Source organism: Rhipicephalus microplus, chromosome 6, assembly GCF_043290135.1.
Source record: "Rhipicephalus microplus isolate Deutch F79 chromosome 6, USDA_Rmic, whole genome shotgun sequence".
NCBI classification, from domain to species: domain Eukaryota; kingdom Metazoa; phylum Arthropoda; class Arachnida; order Ixodida; family Ixodidae; genus Rhipicephalus; species Rhipicephalus microplus.
The window spans coordinates 166,239,696-166,261,108 of NC_134705.1; the positions used below are offsets into that span (position 1 = coordinate 166,239,696).

General features: G+C 46.3%; 1 protein-coding gene across 1 annotated transcript in view; it reads right to left on the reverse strand.

Moving 5' to 3' along the window:
* Window positions 1-6,832: 6,832 nt before the first annotated feature.
* Window positions 6,833-21,413, reverse strand: part of LOC142765636 (sodium-dependent dicarboxylate transporter SdcS-like) — a 34,876-nt gene continuing 20,295 nt past the window's right edge. Inside the window, exons 7-10 of the mRNA XM_075866952.1 lie at window positions 12,266-12,434; window positions 9,173-9,334; window positions 8,373-8,510; window positions 6,833-7,000 (exon numbers count right to left, since the gene is read on the reverse strand). Coding sequence (XP_075723067.1) covers window positions 6,836-7,000; window positions 8,373-8,510; window positions 9,173-9,334; window positions 12,266-12,434 — 634 coding nt within the window. The 3' untranslated portion in view covers window positions 6,833-6,835. The remainder of the gene's footprint in view (window positions 7,001-8,372; window positions 8,511-9,172; window positions 9,335-12,265; window positions 12,435-21,413) is intronic.

Below are 21,413 nucleotides of genomic sequence, written 5' to 3' on the forward strand. Positions count from 1 at the left end.
GGCACCACCCTTTTTCACTTATAAACGCATATATTCCAACGGGTTTGCATAATACTCAACAATTAGATACTGCCTTTGCAAGTTGCAAGAATGATTTCTTTCTGACTGGTGATTTCAACTGACATCATGTTTCATGGGGATTTCGAACAGACCCTTCTGGTACTCTTCTGTGGGATTGGATGATTAATAAAAACCTTACCTGCCTAAAGATAGAAAGCCTACATTTATTCGCGGACGGACACGATCGGTATTAGATCTCACGTTTTTCAGCCCAAGTGTTTCAATAAAGTCTTGGAAAACAATTGATTTCTCTTCGAACAGTGACCATTTTCCTGTATACTTTGAAATCTCATGTGCTGTGAAATCTATTGAAAGGACAAAGAAAACATTGATCAATTACAAAAAATTTAAAGACTGCTTCCGTTCCAACATTAGCGCAGCGTCCACTGGTCAAAATGAAGACCTCGGCAGAAATCTCTGTTCTGCTTTAAAAATCTCCAAGAACACTTCAGAATTTGTAATAGCTTCGTTGTCATCCAAAAGTGCCCAACCTAGTAGATGGTGGAATAATGAGTGCACACGAGATTATAGAAGAAGAAAAGCTGCATAAAAAACTTATATGTAATCAGAGTCCAAAAAATTGGAAGGATTATCAGTTCATTGCGGCAACATTTAAACGCACTGTATCGCGAGCGAAAGAGCAATATGACCAAGAACATTTCGAGTACCTGTCTAAATCAAATAACAAACGTGCTTTATTCAATTTCCTTCGTGGTACGAAGAAGACCCCTATACCAGGAAACGTTGACTCAGTAGTTCACACCTCACAGGAACTACAGGAATCATTGAATCAGTTGGCTAACGAATTAGAAAACAGGTTCTCAACGCATCTTCCGAATTCGGCTTACACAACAACCATCTATGACTACACAGAAATATCGACTTCCGAATTAAATCAACCTATGGAAAGATTGCCAAATGCAGCAACAGGCCCCGATGGAATAACAAATACAATGCTCAAAATACTTCACAGGGTATATCCGAACACGGACCCTATTTTTGACCAGTTAAATATCATACCATTAAAGGCAGTGTACAATACAATTTTGCAAAAACGGTTTTTAATAGAAAGAAAGAATAGCATGGGTTTTCTAGAGCAATTGTCAAGGCTCACATTAAATTCAAGCACGTTCAGTACACGTCACAAAGAAACCTGGCATGTTCCACATTGTAGAACAAATTATGGAAAACAAATGCTACGTCATGCCTTACCATCTTTGCTAAACTCTCTTCATTAACTGCCATATTTCCCCTCCCGAAGGATCTGGATGTGCCGATCATACATCTTATTCGCTATTGTGTTTTAAATGAACATGCATTTTATGTTAAAAGTACAAGGCGAAGCGTTTTTGAACTTTTGTATATTCATTAGTGCATACTTCTTATGCTCGTATGTTTACTATGCATTTTTGTGTATTTTTGTGTTGAAGGTGTATAGCGACGCGTTTAAAAATTTGTATATAAATTTGTTCATTGTTTTCGGATGCAAGTGCTTTAAATTATCTCTATTTCTTACTGTGCGTGTGTGTACATGAATCTGTTCTTGCATTGCATTTTTGATCTTGCCCGCCAACTGTTTGTTGCGAAAAAAAAAGGGGGGGCACAGACCTCGTCAAGCCGTAATGTGGCTTTTTGTCTGTGTTCCTGTTATCTGTACAATGTATAGATGCGAAAGAAAGTTCAAGTTCATGTTCATCTATTAGGTCTCGTCAATTATTCCCTTAGAAGAGCATGGATCCTTTCTGAATGGAAGATTGCGAAAATTATACCATTGCTTAAGAAACAAGGGGCAGGCTATAATTTAGACAACATATGACCGATAGCCTTAACATCTAATGTAGTAAAACTTATTTAAAGGGTACTTTATGGTCATATAATTAGGTTTATTAACGAGAAACAACTGTTGAGTTCTTCCCAAATTGGCTTTAGATCTGGATATTCCATGTCATGCACATGTAGATCTGGAAAGTCGTATTCATATTGCCCATCGCAAAAAGCACTTTGCGGCTTTAGTAACGTTAGACATATGTAAAGCATACGATAGCGTAGAGTATTCTATCTTGACTAATCAGTTATGGAGTCATGGACTTCCGGTTTATATAGTAGCATGGGTGACGGAATTTTTAAGTAGAAGAGAATTCTATTGTTATCAAGGCGGTTTCTTTTCCTGTAAGCACAAGCAAACCCGAAGTGTACCTCAGGGGTCAGTACTTTCCCCGGTTTTATTCAACATCTTGCTTAGTACCATCCCCGTTCATCCAGATGTGAAAACCTATGTTTATGCCGATGACATTGCTTTCTTTGCTATGGCACATAACTTCCACCGTCTCTACACTATCTTGCAAGCATATCTTAATGAAATAGAACATTGGCTGGATAGATTGACGTTGAACCTTAATACCGGTAAATGTGCTATTCTCGTTTTTCCTATCAAAGATCCCATGCACATATGAATTATTTACAAGCTTCAAGATATCCCACAAGTACAATCATTGAAATATCTTGGAGTTATGTATAATGAACATCTAAATTGGCGCCCTCACATTGAATACATCGCGACAAAAGCAGTACGCGCGATGGGCGTATTGCGGAGTTTGAGCAATTGTAGAGCAGGTATGAGAAGAAAGGCACTTTTGATTATATATAAAATGTATGTCCGACCTGTGTTGGAGTTTGGCTGCATTCTTTTTTTCTGGTGAGCCAGCCTACAAACTTCGGCCGCTCGTTCTGTTGGAAAGAGAGGCTTTACGGCTCTGCTTAGGACTTCCAAAGTATACTGCAAATGCAGCGTTATACCTTGAAGCACGAATACCAACCTTATTATGTCGCTTTAACATTCTTACTGTGCAGACCTTTTTACGACTATACAAAGCACCGTTTAATCCTGAACGAATTATTTTTATTTCCAATCCTGACCTATTCTTCTCCGTGCATTGGCCCAGATTTTACAAACCACAAATAGTATTTGTTCAATCGTTACTTGAGCCTCTAATTGTACAAGTTCGTGATCTGATTCCTTTAACTGAGCAACAAAATTCTCCAGAAATTGTTTACCATGATATCTTCCCAACTCACGCTAAGCTATTACCTACAGGCATTTTAAATGGTTTATTGCAGGACCATTTAAGCACTCTGCCAACAAATGTCATTTAGCAACGGACACATCTCAATCACATGAAAAATCAGGCGTTGGAATATATTGCCCCGTACATGACTGTTCATTTTCACTTCGCTTAACGAATTTTCTTCCTATCTTTCTGGCTGAATTCATGGCAATAATGTTAGCTTTGCAAAAGGTAAATATTTCCATTCCAGTCGTAGCAGTCATAACTGATTCATTATCAGTGTGCTCTTCCCTGTCCGCATCTGGTCGCTCACCCATACTGAAACTTTTTAAATCATTGGTTCCCTGTCATCTCCGAAGTATTCATTTAATCTGGACACCAGGGCACAAAGGTTTGTTGTTAAACGAAATAGCTGATTCTCTTGCAAAGGCATCGGTGTCGACACCAATTATTCCTATTTTCCCTCATACAATATACATTACTGTGGCGCGATTTCACACACTTAAAATCAGGCAAAATTTATCATACCCTGCACTGACGGCTTCTCCGGAGTACAAACACTTGTTATTTCCCTGGCGCAGTGAACTGTCTAATTCAAGAAAGATGGAAGTTGTCATCACGAAATTTCGTTGCCACGTTACCTCCCTCAATTTTTACTTGCATAATTCAGGTATATTGAATTCCCCTATGTGCATTTACTGTAATCAAGAGGAAACGATCAGTGATTTTTCATTGCATTGTCGCCGTTTCGATTTATTCAGGCAAACCATACTAGGACCACCTCTTCGAAGACTGGGCTTGCAATTATCACAACCTGATCTTCTTTCATTTGGAGCCTCTACACTTGGTTTCAGCCACAGTGATGTTTTAATCGCCGTTCAAGAATACATCACTGCGACAAAACGATTTTCTTCCTGAATTACGGTCTCACAATTTTTCTTCATTTTTTTTCCTGCAAACTTGATATCGGCATTTCAAATCAAAATTAAATTACAAAAGTTTTGTAGGAATGACGCAATGCTGAGAGTATAGGGCGAATTCTCCTTATAATCGGCCAATCCCCTTTTTTGGGTACGAGCCATTTGCACAGGGAAACAACAACAACAACAACAACGAAGGACAGGAGCGCTCGTGTCCTTGTCTCTGTGTCCTCGTTCCGTTCTCGCGATATCATCATGTCATACCAACAAGCCCAAGCTGTCACACTTCTCAATCTCAGCGTGACTTGAGGATGTACATGTGATAAGCAACACACACCACTTCTTGTTCTTTTAAATACATGTCACCGCTGGGTTGCACCTGCCGACACTGATGCCGGAATCTCTGCAAAGCGAGCTCTTAGTCGCGTTAATACGTGTGTACAAAACATTACCTGTGGCGCTAAAACTATATAAACAGCGTGTCGGTAGTTTTCCTTGGCGCCTAGTGCAAAAAACGCGGGCCATAACCCTTAACCTCGTACAGTTCAATGCTGCTGTCCGACGACGGCGGAAGAGCCCGCCGACCTGTGCTCGCGCACGAAATTAAACGACCTCTGCGCTCCTCCCTCTCTGCGGCGTCAAGGTGAAAATCCCGGTTGTCAGACAACGCTCGGACGCGATGCTGCGAGCTTATGCCAGTAATAGTGAAGGAACGTGATACTATTACCGGCACGTGATACCTCGTCGAATATGAAAAGACTTATAGATGACCCGCTTAAAAGTATATTGTTTTTATTTTTTCCGGTGTTTCTTTCCGTTAGGGCTACCGCGCTGGGTTTTAGCCACAAGATCGTTTGCGAGGCCGTATGCGATTTGCTACGTGAGACGAGATGAATCGAAGGCTAAGTTCATCGAAATCCAACATATTTTTCAAAAACATAGCCTATCATCTTCCTTTTATTCATTTCCAAGGTTATCAAAATCAACCATACTCATTGAAACATTTCCCTCTTTATTTTTTCCTAAACTTCTCGTGAATTTATCCAACAAGTGATTTCAAATATCTATTGCGTAACATTTTCACATTATGAACAAATTATTTTATATAGCAACGTACCGCTCGTTTCATGGTCTATAGATAAGAGGGGCAATAAATCAATCAATAAATGGTATCTCAAGCTTATATAAGCAAGCGCGTCGCAGTAAGCGTCAGGGACCACCAACATCAGCCCCTGAAACCTCTCTACATTAAATAAGGTTTGTTTTCTCTCTGACGAAAGTTAACCCAACAAACTCCGGGACAATGAAGAACGTAGGGTTGTCGGGGAGCTGTAGCGAAACGTCCTATAACGTCGCCATTGGAAAAAAAGTGCTTTTTCCATATATGGGTCATTTCTGAAGGCGATATAGACGTCGGGTTTTGAAAAAAAACACATCAATACTGATATCAACAACGTCTGAAATCTGGACGCCGATTCCGAGATACAGCTTTGGTTATACGGTGATCTTTGAACTCGGTGACCGCATGGCGCGCCTCGCAAAAGAAGAAAAGAAGTCTTATACCAGTTCAGTCTCTGTACCTTCCTGAAAGAAAATAACTGCGATAGACTAGAAAAATAATGACACCACTATTTAGCAAAGTCGCGGACCACGTGTTTCAGGCCCCTGTTGTTCCAATAAGCAAGGTACGCGCCAGCAAAAGTTTACGAATATCGCACCACCCGCCGCGGTGCACGGTCGGTGGTTGTGAGGTGCTCGAATGCTCACCTGCGGGTCGCAGGATTGCATCCAGATGAAGGCAAAAGTGCTCGTGGCCCGTGTACTAAAATTTAGATGCGCTGTTAAAGATCCCGATTCGATCGAACTTTCTGGAATCCTCCACTATACGGGGCTCTCTTATAAATATATCGTAGTTTTGGGGCGTTACAGCCAATCCCGTATTAGTTTTAATACCAACATCACCCGAGCGTTGAGCTCTCGACATTATCCACCTCAGTGGATCACCGGCTCGGGTATTCGGCTGCTCATCCGAAGGTAACGCGTTCGAACCCTACTGTGGTGGTAGCATTTTGACGAAGACGGAATCGTAGTGGTCCGTGTATATTGCGATGTTAGCACACGTCAAAAAACACCAGATGGTCAAAATTTCTGGAGCTCTTCACTGTACGTGGTCTATCTCGTAATTATATCGTGGGTTTGGGACGTAAAACCCCAAATATTGCTATCATTATGGGACATGCAACACGAACACAAGGAAGACATCAAGACACCATCGATGACTTCCTTCTCGTGTCCGTGTTTGCGTGACCTGTCCTTTAGGATGAATACACACCATGTAGTTCGCCTCACTGCTATTCTGAAACTTGACGTGCATGCGCAAGTTCGCAGGTGGTCGGCTAGGAAGGATAGAAAAAAAAAGGATATGAGACGGCACAAAAGCAGGAATAAGCGCTAAGTGGTGCCGCTAACAGAGGGCGCCCGTATCTGTGTTTTGCTTCGTTTGTGTGCCGTGTTTTTTTTTTTTGTGCCTTTCATAACGATTAGTGTGATAAAACATTATATTAGACGAAAAAACACAATCTCAGCTGAGAAAAAAAAAAGAAGAACGTCAAATACAAGGATCACAAAAGTAAAAACAGTCATTCTTGTGAAATATGTCCGCAAATTGTCGGAGGCTTTAGGGGTAGGCAAAAAGTTGCCGAGTCATGGTGACCGGCACTGTAGGCCCCGCCTGCCAGGTTCACTCCTATCGCTCTTGGGGCGACACGCAAAGGTTGCGGCGCGAGACCGCTAGGCAGCACTGCTGGCGTTGGCGAGTGCGCCCGTCATGATGCCGTTCTTGGCGACGGCCCAGGCGGGCAGGTCGCCGAGGGAGAACAGAGAGACGCCGACTGTGTTCACCGTGGCGAGCACGAGGAGAATGGAGCTCAGCTTCACGGCCAGGCCCGGGTACAGCTGCACGCGCGACAGACGGGCTGACTGAATTGAAACTGAACATGGCAGAGCTGAAGAACTGAAATAAACCGGGCCTCACTGAACGCACAAACTGAAATAAACTGAGCCTGATTGAACTGACGAAGCGAAGTGAACCTGACTGAACCCTATTTACTGGAGTGTGCTGACGAACAGAACAAATGAACGAACGAACTGAATTGAATCAGACTAGACTATACTAGACTTGACCGAACTGGACTGAACTGGAACGGCCTGTACTAGACTGGACTGATTGATTTGGAAGTTTTTCAATTATTTATTGAATGATTGATTTATCGGTGCAATTTTATGCCACAAAAGCATCAATCAACCTAATCGACCTACAGTGCTGTGCTTTTGTAAAACAAATGAATGGGGCGTGGGGGAATCTGCCACGTTGATTTGGGCTAAAGAGATCAGAGGCAAAGAAACGTTGATTCACTCTTGATTTATATTGATGCACCTGAGTCACTTGGGCTTACCTTTTGATTCAAAATTATGTCATCAGGTTCACTCTTTATTCACACTTGATTCACTTGATCTACTTCAATGTACGCTGAGTAGTTTTTTAAGTTTTGTTTATTTGTTTATGGTGCTGATGAGCAGCGAAAAACAAAGAAGTGTGGAAGTACACAACTGAGGAAGCGAAAGGGTTACTAATATGAGAGCTGTGTAGGGCTCGAACCAACGACCGTGAGATAAAGATTATCATGCTCAACAATCTGAGCGCTCCTTTTCACCCCACCTAATTCGCTTCTTCCTTCCTTGTTTGCCTGCAGTTTTGCACGTATCACCACTTCCTTTAAAAGCGAAGCTGCTTATGAACGAGGCCTGTGCTCTATCCCGTCGCAGCCGCTGCTGACAAAAGCGATGGTGCCGTTGATAAAAAGAAAAAGTGCCTTCCAGACTCCACTTTCTTCTCCCGTTATCACGGCTAAGCAGACGCAAGGTTCGGTCAACATACCAGTTATGACCAATAGGCATTGTATGCAGCTGTGTGTCACTCATTTACATGCATTAGTAATTAATGCCACGGGTGATTTGCGGTAACACCGAACTATTCTCCTGCTTCGCCCACTCATCATCATTCACATCGTGGATATGCCATGATATATTTAAATTTGTACTCTTAATAACTTGCAGTCATCACACGTGTTTAACGACACGAAAAATTTCAATACCGTTTGTGTCAAGGACGGCCCCAGGCTACAGTTTCCTTTTTATCCGGGAACGATACAGGGCTTTCTGCGTTGGGTATGGTCGGGGAGTTGTGTAAGAACGTTGGCTACATGACGTGACGCGTCCATCCCTCTAAAACATCTCTTCCTCTCCATATAGACAGCGAAGCACTCACGATGTCGACGATTTGGATGTCCATGCACGAGGTGACAACGGCGATGCTGGGAGCCGCCGTGGGCAGCACAGTGGGCGTGCATGACGCCATGGCCACGGGCAGGGCGTAGTACAGAGGGTGCACGTTGGTGAGCACGCCCTGCGGTGCATGCATGTGCGCCCTTAGTCGTGAATATGCGAATACTTCACGGGCTTGCCTGCTTCAGAAGCCGCATGACAAACGATACGTATGAAAGGGCCACCGGGGGCTATTGTTAAGAGGAAGTTTATAAGAAGTTGCATTACTGTGGAAGGCCTTTGTGTGCCCGTGCATTACTAGAGATTGCGAGAACAAAGCGAACCATTTAACGATGCCGACGCATCTTTGACGTCGTAGAAAGGTGTATATTACTATCGATAATTTTGATCTTCAGCAATACATATGCATCTTACTTTAGTAATAGTAGTTTGTATCAATGTCAGCAGCTATTGTGGTTCAAAACAACGAATATAGCGATACACTGTCACCACTCAACTGCCGTTTTAAGTTCTGTGTGTTCATCTGTACACCATTGTACGAATAAGGGTATATTTTTGTTCCAAGTGAAGGGCCTTCGTGTTCAGTTGTTTCTTCGCGTATTGCTACATTCGAACGTACTATCGTCTCTTGTCTTCCTCCGCAACAATTCATCGCCATATAATTGTTCCATTTTTTTAGGAACAAGCCCGATCATCTCGAGTATAGATCCGGCATGGCGTCACCGCAACTAACACGCATCACGTGATTTCTAGAGAGCACCGCTTGGAGATAGCGCCACTCACGATGTCCGAGGCGATCGGTATGAGGAGTCTGGCGATGACCACGTTGGTGTTGACCTCTGTGAGCACGGTGGTCAGCAGGATGAGCACCACCTGCGTCTGCAGCGGCGTCAGGAAGTCCAGGCTGCTCAGCTCCTCGGTGATGCGCCGGGACAGACCCGTCCACTGCGTCAACGCGATCGCGCTTCACGTCTCGAGTCCCGCGCAAATACGCGAAAGTCACGCTGGTAGCGTGGCCACAGAGGCACTAATAGCTGAAAGCTCTCTGTACCTGTGTGTTTGACACTAACAGCTAGCAAATAACATAACAATTACTCTGAAAAAAAAAGCAGGGTATGCAAACATGGACACGAGAAGGAAGTCAAGACGACATCACAAACGCTAGATGACTGAGGCAAGAAATGTAGACTATCTTACCCAAGAAACATGGGCGCCGCCATATAGGCCTGTTAATTGGATGTTTTTTTTTGTTTTCTTTATATTTCGACGTGAATTTATAAGGCCATGAATCATCGTATGCATCAAATCAACCGTTTGCATATCTCTGCATCTACCGTAACGATGTTTGTTTAGTTGTTAAAGGTGCAAACCACAAAGGTTAACAACCTAACATGGCAACACTGAAACCTCTCCATAAAGTAGTCTGAAGACAATAGCGGTACCATAAGCCAGAGTCAAAGGACGATTAACTTTATGTATATAGAATAAATCAGATGTCTTATTAGTTATCTTTCCCGTAGAAAGCCGCGCATGCCGGGTTGATAAGTTCGCATAGTGCGTGGACATGCGCAGATAATATACTTTCTTAGAGTGCAAGGAACGCTTCAGAAAGAAGACAGATAGAATAGAGGCATTCCAGATACAAAACAATGATACGATAGAGGCGTGCTCTCTATCCTGTCTTCTTTCTGATGCGCAAGTAAGTTTTCATATCTTCTTTCTGTTCCGCCGTTGGCCGCATCTTCAGTTGTTAGCAGGTGTTGGTGGTGTCCTGACTTTCTTCTTGGTCAGTCTTTGCACGCCTTTTTGTTTTTCAAAATAAGTACCAACTACTTCAGCTTTCTGTTATTCTATAAACATTAGAATTAGTTAGGATCAAGTTCCCAGTTCTTTCAACTGTCTTCTCACATTTCCCCTTTCGTTTCAAAGAATAAGTCGGCAATTGAAGAAACCTTGTGTGTAAAAAATAAGAATGAAAGTAGAACGTGTCTTGCCAAAACTCAGAGGAATTTCGCGCGCCAAATTCCGCTTATCTGCGGCAAGCAATGCAGATGGAAAACTGGCCACTTTAATGACCATTTATCAGAGCACACCTCGTCTGTCTGAAATGGGGCAAAAAACAAGATTTCATTTGCTACATCACTGCAAGAAACGCACTTGTGAAACATTGCCGGGGAGCGCGTGCATTTCGCTGAAAATTGTAGAAAACGTGGCTCGAATATTCGCTGATCAAATGTATGTAGAGTGTCAATTTTTATGAAAGGGAGCGCGTGGCCTGCACGTTCCGGCGGCTGCTGGCAGCGCGTTCAAGCGGGAGCGATAGCAACCGCAGTCTCCTCTCGCGTCATCTCGCGGCGAGCGAAACAAGCACTTGTTGTTGATAGGAACCAGCGGCAAGATTGCGACCCCCTCCCCCTTCAAGGCGATTACTCGCCTCTCGCTGGTGATCGCCTTGAAGGGGGTCGCAATATTGCCGCTGGTTCCACATTTGTATGCTTCCTTGCATGTGCCGTATGGGAGTGGAGTTGTGTTTATGCTGCGTACCGATTATGTTACCCTTCTCCCATTTTTGTGTGTAACCATGTGTGTGCCGCAACGTAAACACCCAGCGCTGCTAGGAGAGTGTAAAGGCCTGAATCCACGTAGCCGTTGAAGTGCGTCAGCGCGTGTCTTCTACACGCTGCGCCGAGCCCTATCCAATGTGGAGAGACAAAGCGCGCAGCTTCGCGTAGCCATGCGCCCTCTCTGTTCATGGGGAGAGGGCACGTGCAGCCTCAAGAAGCGACGCGCCGACGTGCTGCAATGGCTACATGGATTCAGACCTTAAAGAAGAGAGCGCTTGCAGCATTATATACGAGCGCACAGCGGTGGCAAATGATAAACGAAAGAGGATAAACGAAGCGGAAGGCAGCGCTCTATCACATCCTCCACCCCACATCCTTCCACTTCCTCGTGCTAGAGCGAGGAGAGGGCCCTGGGTGACCGTCCGCTCCCCCACTGCACATGCGCCAACTCTCCTTCCTCTCCTCGCGTGCAGCGTGAAGAGTAGGTCCTCCCACATCCTGGCGCTCACGCCGGGAGAAGGGGAAAGTTGGCGCATGAGCCGTAAGGGTTGTCATGCCACACAAAGGAATGAACTCCGCCATAAGCTGATCAAATCTAAAATAATAGTGGCGAGTACCTTCTGTTAAAAAGCGAAGTAGTATTTTAAGTGCAACGCCATCATAAACCGAAGACGAACGGTGCTCGAAGTCACGCAGTTTTCAACCTAAACAACCGCCGAGCTTCACCGTGATAGGTCGAAAGAAAACGCCACTGTACCATCATTCCAACGTCTCTGATGGTTTCGCCTCCAGCGTTCCTTCGCTGAAGCTATAGCAGAAGCCAATAGCGGTACTGTATATGGCGCCGTTGTAGCAAATAAGGTAACCCTAGCAGTAACAGGAAGGCGCTGTTTGTCGGGGAGTCTTTCGCGCCTTGGAGGCCGCTCTTGGGAGGCTCGCCAAGAGCAGTATGCGCGCTCACCTGAGAACATCTGTGCCGACGAAGAGAGCATCCCGCCTTAGTGACATACTTTTGCCGCGAAATATCCCACAGAGTAAATTAAGCAAATACCAACTATAGGCCAACCATCAGTCTTGATACATCCCGCCGTCAATGAACAACGACTACGTTGATTGCTCAACCCTACCGAAGAAAAACGAGGCACAGCAGTCAAAACAGAAGCGAAACCCCGGTATCGAGTGGATCTCGAGCTGCGGCCTTGAAAAAAAAAACGCTGCGAAAACAAACACAGGCCCGGGACGCGCATTGCGATTTCTCAGCATTCACTAAGAGTAGAGCTGCCCAATATTTTCCTGTTTGTTACTCTCTCACCTCGACGGCTCCGGCAAGCGAGAGACCACCACCCACGGACAGCAAGGCTCGCCAGGAGATGCGACCGGACACGTTCTTCCAGTCGAGCACCGATCTTTTCCGTCCACCGTGCGGCAGGAAAGACAGCAGCACCACGACAACCATCACGTTCACCGACTCGTGGGCATACCTGCGGCCATAGGATCAAAGAAATGTAACCATCGCATTTTATGCACTAAGTCTTGATCCGCAAGGGGCCAAAACGATCGTGTCATTTTGAAGGTCCGTTCGTGCACGCCGTCCTGCTGTCCATGATTCGGAGAGCAGGAAGTGTTCCTAAGGTCAGTAGGCATCCACGTTTCCGTACAGATCTCGGAAACGGCGTGTGCAGCAAGTTTACAGCGAGTGCGGTGAGCACGCGGACCCCCAAATTGGCAACCCTGATTATAGCGATCCTCGCGGATGACGTCATGCGCACACTCCATACCTCGACTCAGGCATGGTATTGTAAGAGATGGGAAGGAAGATGTTGCAGGTGATGGCATCCGGATGGAGGAACTGAATGCTAACAAGAGGATACGAGAAACATAACAGGGGTTTATGACATTATTTACACTTATTTACAGAAAAGAAGGGATAGTGGTTTCACAAACCACGAGCGTGGTGGTTGAACACTATATAGTTCAGAGCCCGATTCAGAGCGCTCTGCTGCGTCGTTTTATGCCCTGTCGGGCTCCTCCTTTCAGAGTCGAACACCAATCACGCACACACAGGTGAGGGAGGCGAGCATGCAAGGTCCACGTGAACACTGCACAATGGGTGGCGCTAGCAGGGCTCTCCCGCGTCGTGTGTGTGCCGCCACTCGAGAGTTCCCACGATCCTGGCAGCCTACTTCAAAGGGTCCGCCGATTTTGTTCGCTCAATTAGCGGGGTAATTTGCGGTGGCCGTTGGTCTCCTCCAGGAAGGTGCTGTCTCTGTTGGCCTCTCTCGAATGGTTAGCGGCGTCTTGGCGACATGACGTCTCGCCCTCCGGCTAGCACGTACAATGCCTGACGAGCATAGGCAGTCGACCGGTCGGCTTGGTGATTGGGGATCAAAAGGGAGCGCCGCTCCTCTGTCAGCTCCGGCGCCGGCCACGCCAGCCCTCCTGTCGCCCGACGAGTCGATGAGGCCATCAGTCACGCTGCTGCTCGAAGGGACGACCAAAGGGTCCGCACTTGAAGGACGGGACTCACCTCTGCCCGCCGCCTGGTCTGGATAATCACTCAAATACTTGACAGCGTCCGTCAGACTTGGCGCCGAAGGGATTGAGAGACGAATCCCCAGGCCAAACCTAACAGCTCCTCCGCCGCCCGGAAAATCTCGGCTGGCCAGCGCTCCCAACCGCTGGGCACGAAGAGAATGGGTGGTGACGAGGACGATGGCCTGGCTTTTCTCTCTCCAGCTGCGAACTCGAAACCAACTCCCAATCCAGCTCACAATGACTGACAACAGCAAGGCGAACCACACAACACAATACCATGCTGCAGTCAAGCACATTGGACCCGCTTACAGCCCTCCAGGCTTCTTGAAACACAAACAAAAGAGAAACCTGTACGCTAAAATTTTGAAACAATTTTGTGCCGCCAAAGTTACAACAATCATGGATGTGGAGATGCTTACTAAAGATGGAACAAATTGCCGTGTGAGAAAAGAACACAAAAGCAAACACAATTTGGCCCCATATAACCGTAGTTCCAATTTTACAAAACTAGCTTTCTCCTACCACCCGCACTACTAACTTGTAACTGACATTTAATTTGATGACTAACATCATGAAATACAACTACCTAAATTACACGCAAAGGCAGCCCGAACCTATAAAAGGTAACTGGGCGCATTTTCTATTCTCTAATACTTAACGTAGTCGTGAGTGCCTACTTGGGGGACACCCTGACACCAACGAAAACTCACTCACAACAGATCAAACTGCGTCTTATCAATCCTATAAAGGTATCTAATCTCAAAATTTGGTGAACGCAGTGCTTTCAACTCAAGTGATCATAAGATCCTAATAAACAATCACTAAACAAAACCTTGTGTGCTAACATGCTCATCCGCTGGATGTAGTTTCATGTCAGCCCATGTTTTTAAAGAACGCACATGACTTTGCTGTGCGCTCTAGCACGACATCATACTATCATCCAAAGAACGCTAGCATACCAACACACACTTAATCATAGGTCATATCGCTCTAACCTATAGCCACCACTCCTTCAAATTTAGCAAGCGTACCAAAACTTCATTTGCGTCATGCGTGCTCTTATCTTAAAAACTCCTTTCACGCAGTCGGTTGATTGAGGCGGGTAATTGCTTCCGCATACCGCTTAAGAACTTAACTAAAAATTTTGACAAACATTACACACAAACAAAATTTAGAGGAAAGAAAAAAAGTATCCAAGCAAACTAGCTGTGGAGATGACACAGGAACACCACTTTAAAACCAAATATAAACAAACAAATATGTTTCCAAAAAAAAACTCCTGTGTCCGACTCTCCAGCCTACAGCTGTCGCTCCCTCTTCAGTCGTACACGCGGGGGTCGAGGTCTTGGTGAATTTCGGGGACGCCCGGGTCCACAACGAGCACATGCTTCCAGCTGAACAGCAGCGTTACGCCTCATTTGCGATTTCGGCCGGATTTTGTCAATCTGGCGGAGGGAACCCGAGCAATCCAAGGGAAAGAGTGACGGTGTCCTATTTGGTCTAGCCGAGCGGTGTTTAGCTATTGTGGTCTTTCTTCCAGGACCACGTCGACACTCTTTTCCCCGAAAAGCTCTAAATCTCCCCCGCGCATACCGTCGCGAGGACTTGCCCCACGGTCTACCGTTTTGCCGCCTGAACCTGACTGTACGACACAAGGGCCTGTTCGTTGAACTGGCCGATGATCCACTCTTCCGTCGTTCGCCCGGCTGAGTGCTACCTCCTTCATCCCTTCGCTTTGTCACTCGCGTACGCTTCTTCCTTTTACGGCGGCGCTCGCGACCAACCGTTTCCCCACTACTAGGAAGTTCGCTTTGGGTGGCGTCTTTAGAGTTCAAGGGCGCTTCTACACGCGATTCTATTCTCGAAGAACGTGCTGTTCTTTTTCGTTTCGTCCGGTTGCTAGGACGCATGCAAACTGACTTAGGCTTCGATAAAAAGTGCCTAGTACTATTTGCCACACTCAAAGGTTTTTCGCCTTCTTTTAGACGCTTAGGGCTGCTTGTCTCACTCGTGGCTTTGCGACGTCTGTTTCGTCTGCGCCGCTTTTTGCGGCTCGTTGCCATGCCTTCCGCTTTCATCGCAAGCTCGTCAACACTCTCACATTCCTCAGCTGTCGAACTCGCGCAGTCTAAATTATTTTCAACGAAATCATCTCTTTCACATTCTAGACTGGCGGACAGCGTAATACACTGAAGAACAACGCCGCAGTTTCTCACCGAAGAATCTTGCTCGCCTTCATGGGAGCTGTCTACAACCGCATGGTTCTTATCATCTACTTTCGCTGCTTCTCCTGAGCTTTTTCCGGTGTTCTTGACTTCTTCAACCTCATTTGGAAGACCCACCGTCGCGACAAACACAGTTGAGGTCTGTACCAGCTTTTCTACAGCTATCCTAGCTGTTTCGCAAACAGTTGACTGGCACAGCACCTCGTCGCACTTGCTCTGGCCTTCGTCGGCCTCTCTAATCAGCACAGCATCTTTAGCAGCACTCAAGTTTGGTTCTTCATCGAACCTGCTGCTGTCTTTCAACGTGCTAGCCTTCTCTACAACTCTGGGCTGCACCTCGCACTTCTCGTGCGCTACACTTACGGATGGCTGCAACTTCCACCTCATTGCCTCGATTTTCTGTTCCAATTGATCGAGCCGCTCTTTTCTATCCCTTATTTTCTTTTCTTGTTTCTCAATTTCCTGTTTTTCTACAATTGCTACCGCGTTTTTAATATCCTCCTCACTGGCTTTTCGCGAGATCAGCATCCAAATCGCTGTCCTGCCCATTCCTTCCTCTACTTCAATGCCTAGATGCTTACTCACACACAAAAGCTCATCTCTTAGCATTGCCTTCCACGACATGATTGCCGTTGTACTTTGGTCCTGCATTTCACACATAATTAGGTGATCCCTACAACTCAAAACTCACAAAAGGTGATCTCCCTAATCCACTCACAATCCAGCTTCTAATAAACTCACACTCACAAAATGAAGCCTGGAAAGTTATAGCAAAGACCAAGCACTCACCACATCGCAGCACCATGTCGCGAGGTTGATATCACCGCTGCCAACCAGTTGTAGCGGTTGACGAAGGAAGGACGCTCGCTGGTGATGGCATCCGGATGGAGGAACTGAACGCCGACAAGAGGATACGAGAAACATAACAGAGGTTTATGACATTATTTACACATATATACAGAAAAGCAAGGGATAGTGGTTTCACCAACCACGAGCGTGGTGGTTGAACACTACATAGTTCAGAGCCCGATTCAGAGCGCTCTGCTGCGTCGTTTTATGCCCTGTCGGGCTCCTCCTCTCAGAGTCGAACACCAATCACGCACACACAGGTGAGGGAGGCGAGCATGCAAGATCCACGTGAACACTGCACAATGGGTGGCGCTAGCAGGGCTCTCCCGCGTCGTGTGTGTGCCGCCACTCGAGAGTTCCCACGATCCTGGCAGCCTACTTCAAAGGGTCCGCCGATTTTGTTCGCTCAATTAGCGGGGTAATTTGCGGTGGCTGTTGGTCTCCTCCAGGAAGGTGCTGTCTCTGTTGGTCTCTCTCGAATGGTTAGCGGCGTCTTGGCGACATGACGTCTCGCCCTCCGGCTAGCACGTACAATGCCTGACGAGCATAGGCAGTCGACCGGTCGGCTTGGTGATTGGGGATCAAAAGGGAGCGCCGCTCCTCTGTCAGCTCCGGCGCCGGCCACGCCAGCCCTCCTGTCGCCCGACGAGTCGATGAGGCCATCAGTCACGCTGCTGCTCGAAGGGACGACCAAAGGGTCCGCACTTGAAGAACGGGACTCGCCTCTGCCCGCAGCCTGGTCTGGATAATCACTCAAATACTTGACAGCGTCCGTCAGACTTGGCGCCGAAGGGATTGAGAGACGAATCCCCAGGCCAAACCTAACAGTATCCAGGATATTTTCGAGTGGGGAGGGCAGAGGGTGCAATACCTAATTGTTCAAAAGAAAGGTTTTTAAGAAAAAAAAGGTTGCCCGGGAATGTAGCCAACTGAACAAATTTCGTGGGTAGGGGAGAGGAATGGGCCTTCCCTTGCTTATGTGCGTGCCTAAACTCGAAGCTTGCTGACTGCTGTTCTGCGAAATCTTCACTCACTCAAGTGGAAGACATGCAAAACAAGTGCCACCACATCCACGAAGTGAATGATGAAGAGTGGGCGAAGTTCCGGAGGTAAACCTGGTCAACCATGAATCCTGCGTACATTTTGCCCACTCGATTTTATTGCAACGCTCCCCCTAGCGTACGTCGCCGCACAATATCGAATGATGACACGCTCCATATGTGGCATCATTCCTATTTTTATAACACCTCGCATCTTTCAAAATCAACTACACGTACCGCCGTCTAGTTTATAACAGCTTGCATCTTTTGGATGGATGGATGGATGGACGGACGAACGGACGGATGGACGGACGGACGGATGGATGGATGGATGGATGGATGGATGGATGGATGGATGGATGGATGGATGGATGGATGGATGGATGGATGGATGGATGGACGGACGGACGGACGGACGTATGGACGGATGGATATGGCTGTACACTTTAGATCGGGCGGTGGCTAGCGTAATACTTAATGCCGTCAGCTACAAGTACCGCCATCTAGTGAACACTGCAAGAACTGAACGAGAGGTGGCTACATACAAGGGACGCACAGCCCATGCCTTCAGGAGCTTCGCTCCTAATATAACAGTGCTTTTGTGGCACGAGACTGCGTGGTATGTTTGGGAACGTTTTGGCGAATGGGAGCCATACACACAGCGAGAATGATAATACCTTCACGGGTGTTACAAAGTCTGTTTTGGCTGTCTCACGATGAACAAGCCGTTTCATGGGGCATTATAGAACGAATAAATGCTACGAAGGAGTAAACGCGATCTTCTCATTGAATAACTTACGATCCCAAGTAGAATCCATTGTGTTAGTCAACGGACTGCCAGATTGGTTGCACAGCAAACTGTGCATTGGAGTCGGGACTTCGTACTACCCAATACTGCTCCAACAGGTAGCACTACGTGTATGCAAAACTCCAGAGTCTCACGTCTATGGGAAATCTAAAACTCTCACACTAACCCCCGTACTCAGAAAGGCTATATAATGTATACTTGACTTGAACTTGACTTGAAACCACCTTCAATACAGCACGTTCGCAACGCGTCTGGCATTTGTGCTGCCTTGGCACGGCATAAAGACAGAGCGTTCGAAACGCGTTTGTGCTGCATTGAAGTCGGTGGCAATTCTAGATCAAGTCATGCAGCGTTTCTGAATACGGGGGGGGGGGGGGGGTAAGTTTTTACAGCTTTTGCCGACGATTACACACTAAATGGTCAGAATCACAATTTTTTAGGGCGAAGCTTCTTATAGCGACACCCGTTCGTCCCTCGTAGCCGTTGTAGTAGTGGGTATCAAGTACAACATTTCGACCTCCAAGGTGGTGCCGGTGAGAGATTTCTTCTGTGCGTTGTTTAACAATAAAAGATAGGGCTCAATGTACATACCAATGGCTGCTAAGGGATACTAAGAGACAGGAGAATTCAGCTTTTAGTTAACGCGCGCGCTGCAATTTTTTATTGTTCAAAAACGCACAGAAGACAAGAAAGGGGTGCTACGTTATATTAGCTGGGCGTAACCTCCTAGGTTTTAGAAACGTTTTGCGAGCGTTGGGCCGCAGTGCCATGAATACAGTGAACTAGTATATACCATGAACTCGAGGTGGTTAAAGGTGGGAAGTATTCACGAAGCACAAGCCGTAAGAAAGTGGTGTGCCTCCTCTCGTTCAGTCCTTAGAATGTCCGCCGGATGGCGGTGCTTCTATATAAGAAATATATGATGAAAAGATGCGAGATGGTGGTACTTGGAGTGTTGAATAGGTGGACGAGCGGACATACAGACAGATGCAAGGACGGACGCACGGATGGCTGCACGGACGGATGGCCGCATGGACGGACGCAGGAGTGGATGCATGGACGAAAGCAGGGACGGACGCACAGATGATCGAATGTGCGGACGCACGAACAGACGCACGCTCAGACGGGCGGATGGACGCACGGGCGGCCACACAGACGCAAGCACGGATGGACGGAAGCCAGAACGAATGGACGGACGGATGCTTCGCCCCAGTATCCATCCTTCACTCCGTGGATATGATGCCAGTTTTTTTTTCATGATGTCTTTAGTCATCGAACGCGTATGGTTCAAGCTCTCTGCTCAATATTAAAATTTGCTCATAGCTATATTGATAAAAGATTTCACGGAGATGACGTGAAAGTGGCAGTGGCAGCTTTCATCAGTGAAAGCTGCCACTGTTGATAATTCCAAAAATCACAAATTGCTTGTTTCCTAGTTGGTGCCTTCTCTTTTCTTCCACGTTCGACCAATTTATGCGTTTGAAAGACCTGTTTAAGTTTCCCCATGCTACAAGCTTTGTAACTTGTACCAACTGCACATATATGCAGGTTCTCTGAGCGTCGCTTCAAGTAGCGACTGTGACATGGCTGCAGAAGCTGCACTGCAAGGTGCGGATGAGCTTCATACCCCTGTCACACGAGCACTTAAAAGTCTTTTAAGTAAGCGGTCTTTTTCCGAAAAGGAGTTCCTGACAGCAGACACACGGCACAGAGCGAACTCATTTTCAGAAGCGGTCTTTTTCGTAAACGGCGTTCGTCGATCTCTTTTACGGCTCTGAATGAGTAGCCTCGAAACCAGTGGGCGCCAGCAATTTTCGAGTGGTGGGAAAAAAAGAGCGAATGCTTATTTTTCTGTCAGCAAAACTCTTTGTAAAAACAAATTTCACATTCTGCAGAAGGTGTAATGAACTCTTGTAATAGTTATTTCCTTTTCTACTCTCGTAAGCAGCTACAACGCGTCGGCAATATCACGTGGTGACGCTCGGTCTTGCGCTGCTTTATCCTCTCCTTGGCGGCTTTTGCAGCGTCTGCCTCGCTTTCCAGAGCGAGAATGCAGGCCGTGAGGCTTGCGATCCTCGCTTTTTCTCCCGTACGGTCGCCATAACGTGTCGAGAGCAGTCGAGAGCAGCAAAAAACAAATATGGTAAATAAAAGCACAGTGGTGCCAGACGGACTTGTGCACGTCGCTAGTTATGGGAATGCTTCCTTAACTAGTGCAACAAACCTTGACATTGGTGTTTCTCCATCTCTTATTCTTAAATTTATTTGAAGAAACGAGCAGTGCAACAAGTCTTTAATTTGTACATCGTGATACATCATTTAATTTTCATTGCTTCTTTCTTAACTGCTAGCGCCACGCTTTCGCTAGCGTCTTCGAACGAAAACACTAAAAGGAGATCGTTGCTGCCGTGTGTCTGCGCCGCAAACACCTCTTTGTTAAAAGTCTTTCAACTTCGTAAAAGACCGCTTACTTAAAAGACTTTTTGCGCGCCCGTGTGACACAGGTATCAGTTTGTGTTATTTTAAGCCTCTTACTGATACATTGTCGTAATTTCATTTCTTCAGGACCTGCGGTAGAGGCTTCAAAAAGCGGCTCCCACACATTGAGGTGCCCCGATGAACAGGGTGCGTTCAGTGTCGCGATTTCTTTTTTTTTTTACCGAAATTGACTGTTGACCAAACCTTTGCAGGTGGCAGCTCCCTTGTAGCTGGTGAAAGAATTTCCGCTGACTTCGTCTTGCCGGAGAAAACCTTAACCAGTCATTCAGCTGTCACAAAAGGAACTTGTGTGACCGGTAAGTTGTATGTTCACTTCAACACCAGAGTGGATTGATATAGAGACTTCCGCAGGCCGCTCGCAAGATTGTTCCGACAGCATTGTCCGAGGCACTGAACAAGCTTCACAAAACCCTACAGAAGACGTCTCCGCCAACAGCTCCACGCCTGAGTGCCCTAGAAAAAATGGTGACTATGCTTTTATTGCAGCTGTTTTTAATGTGCTAT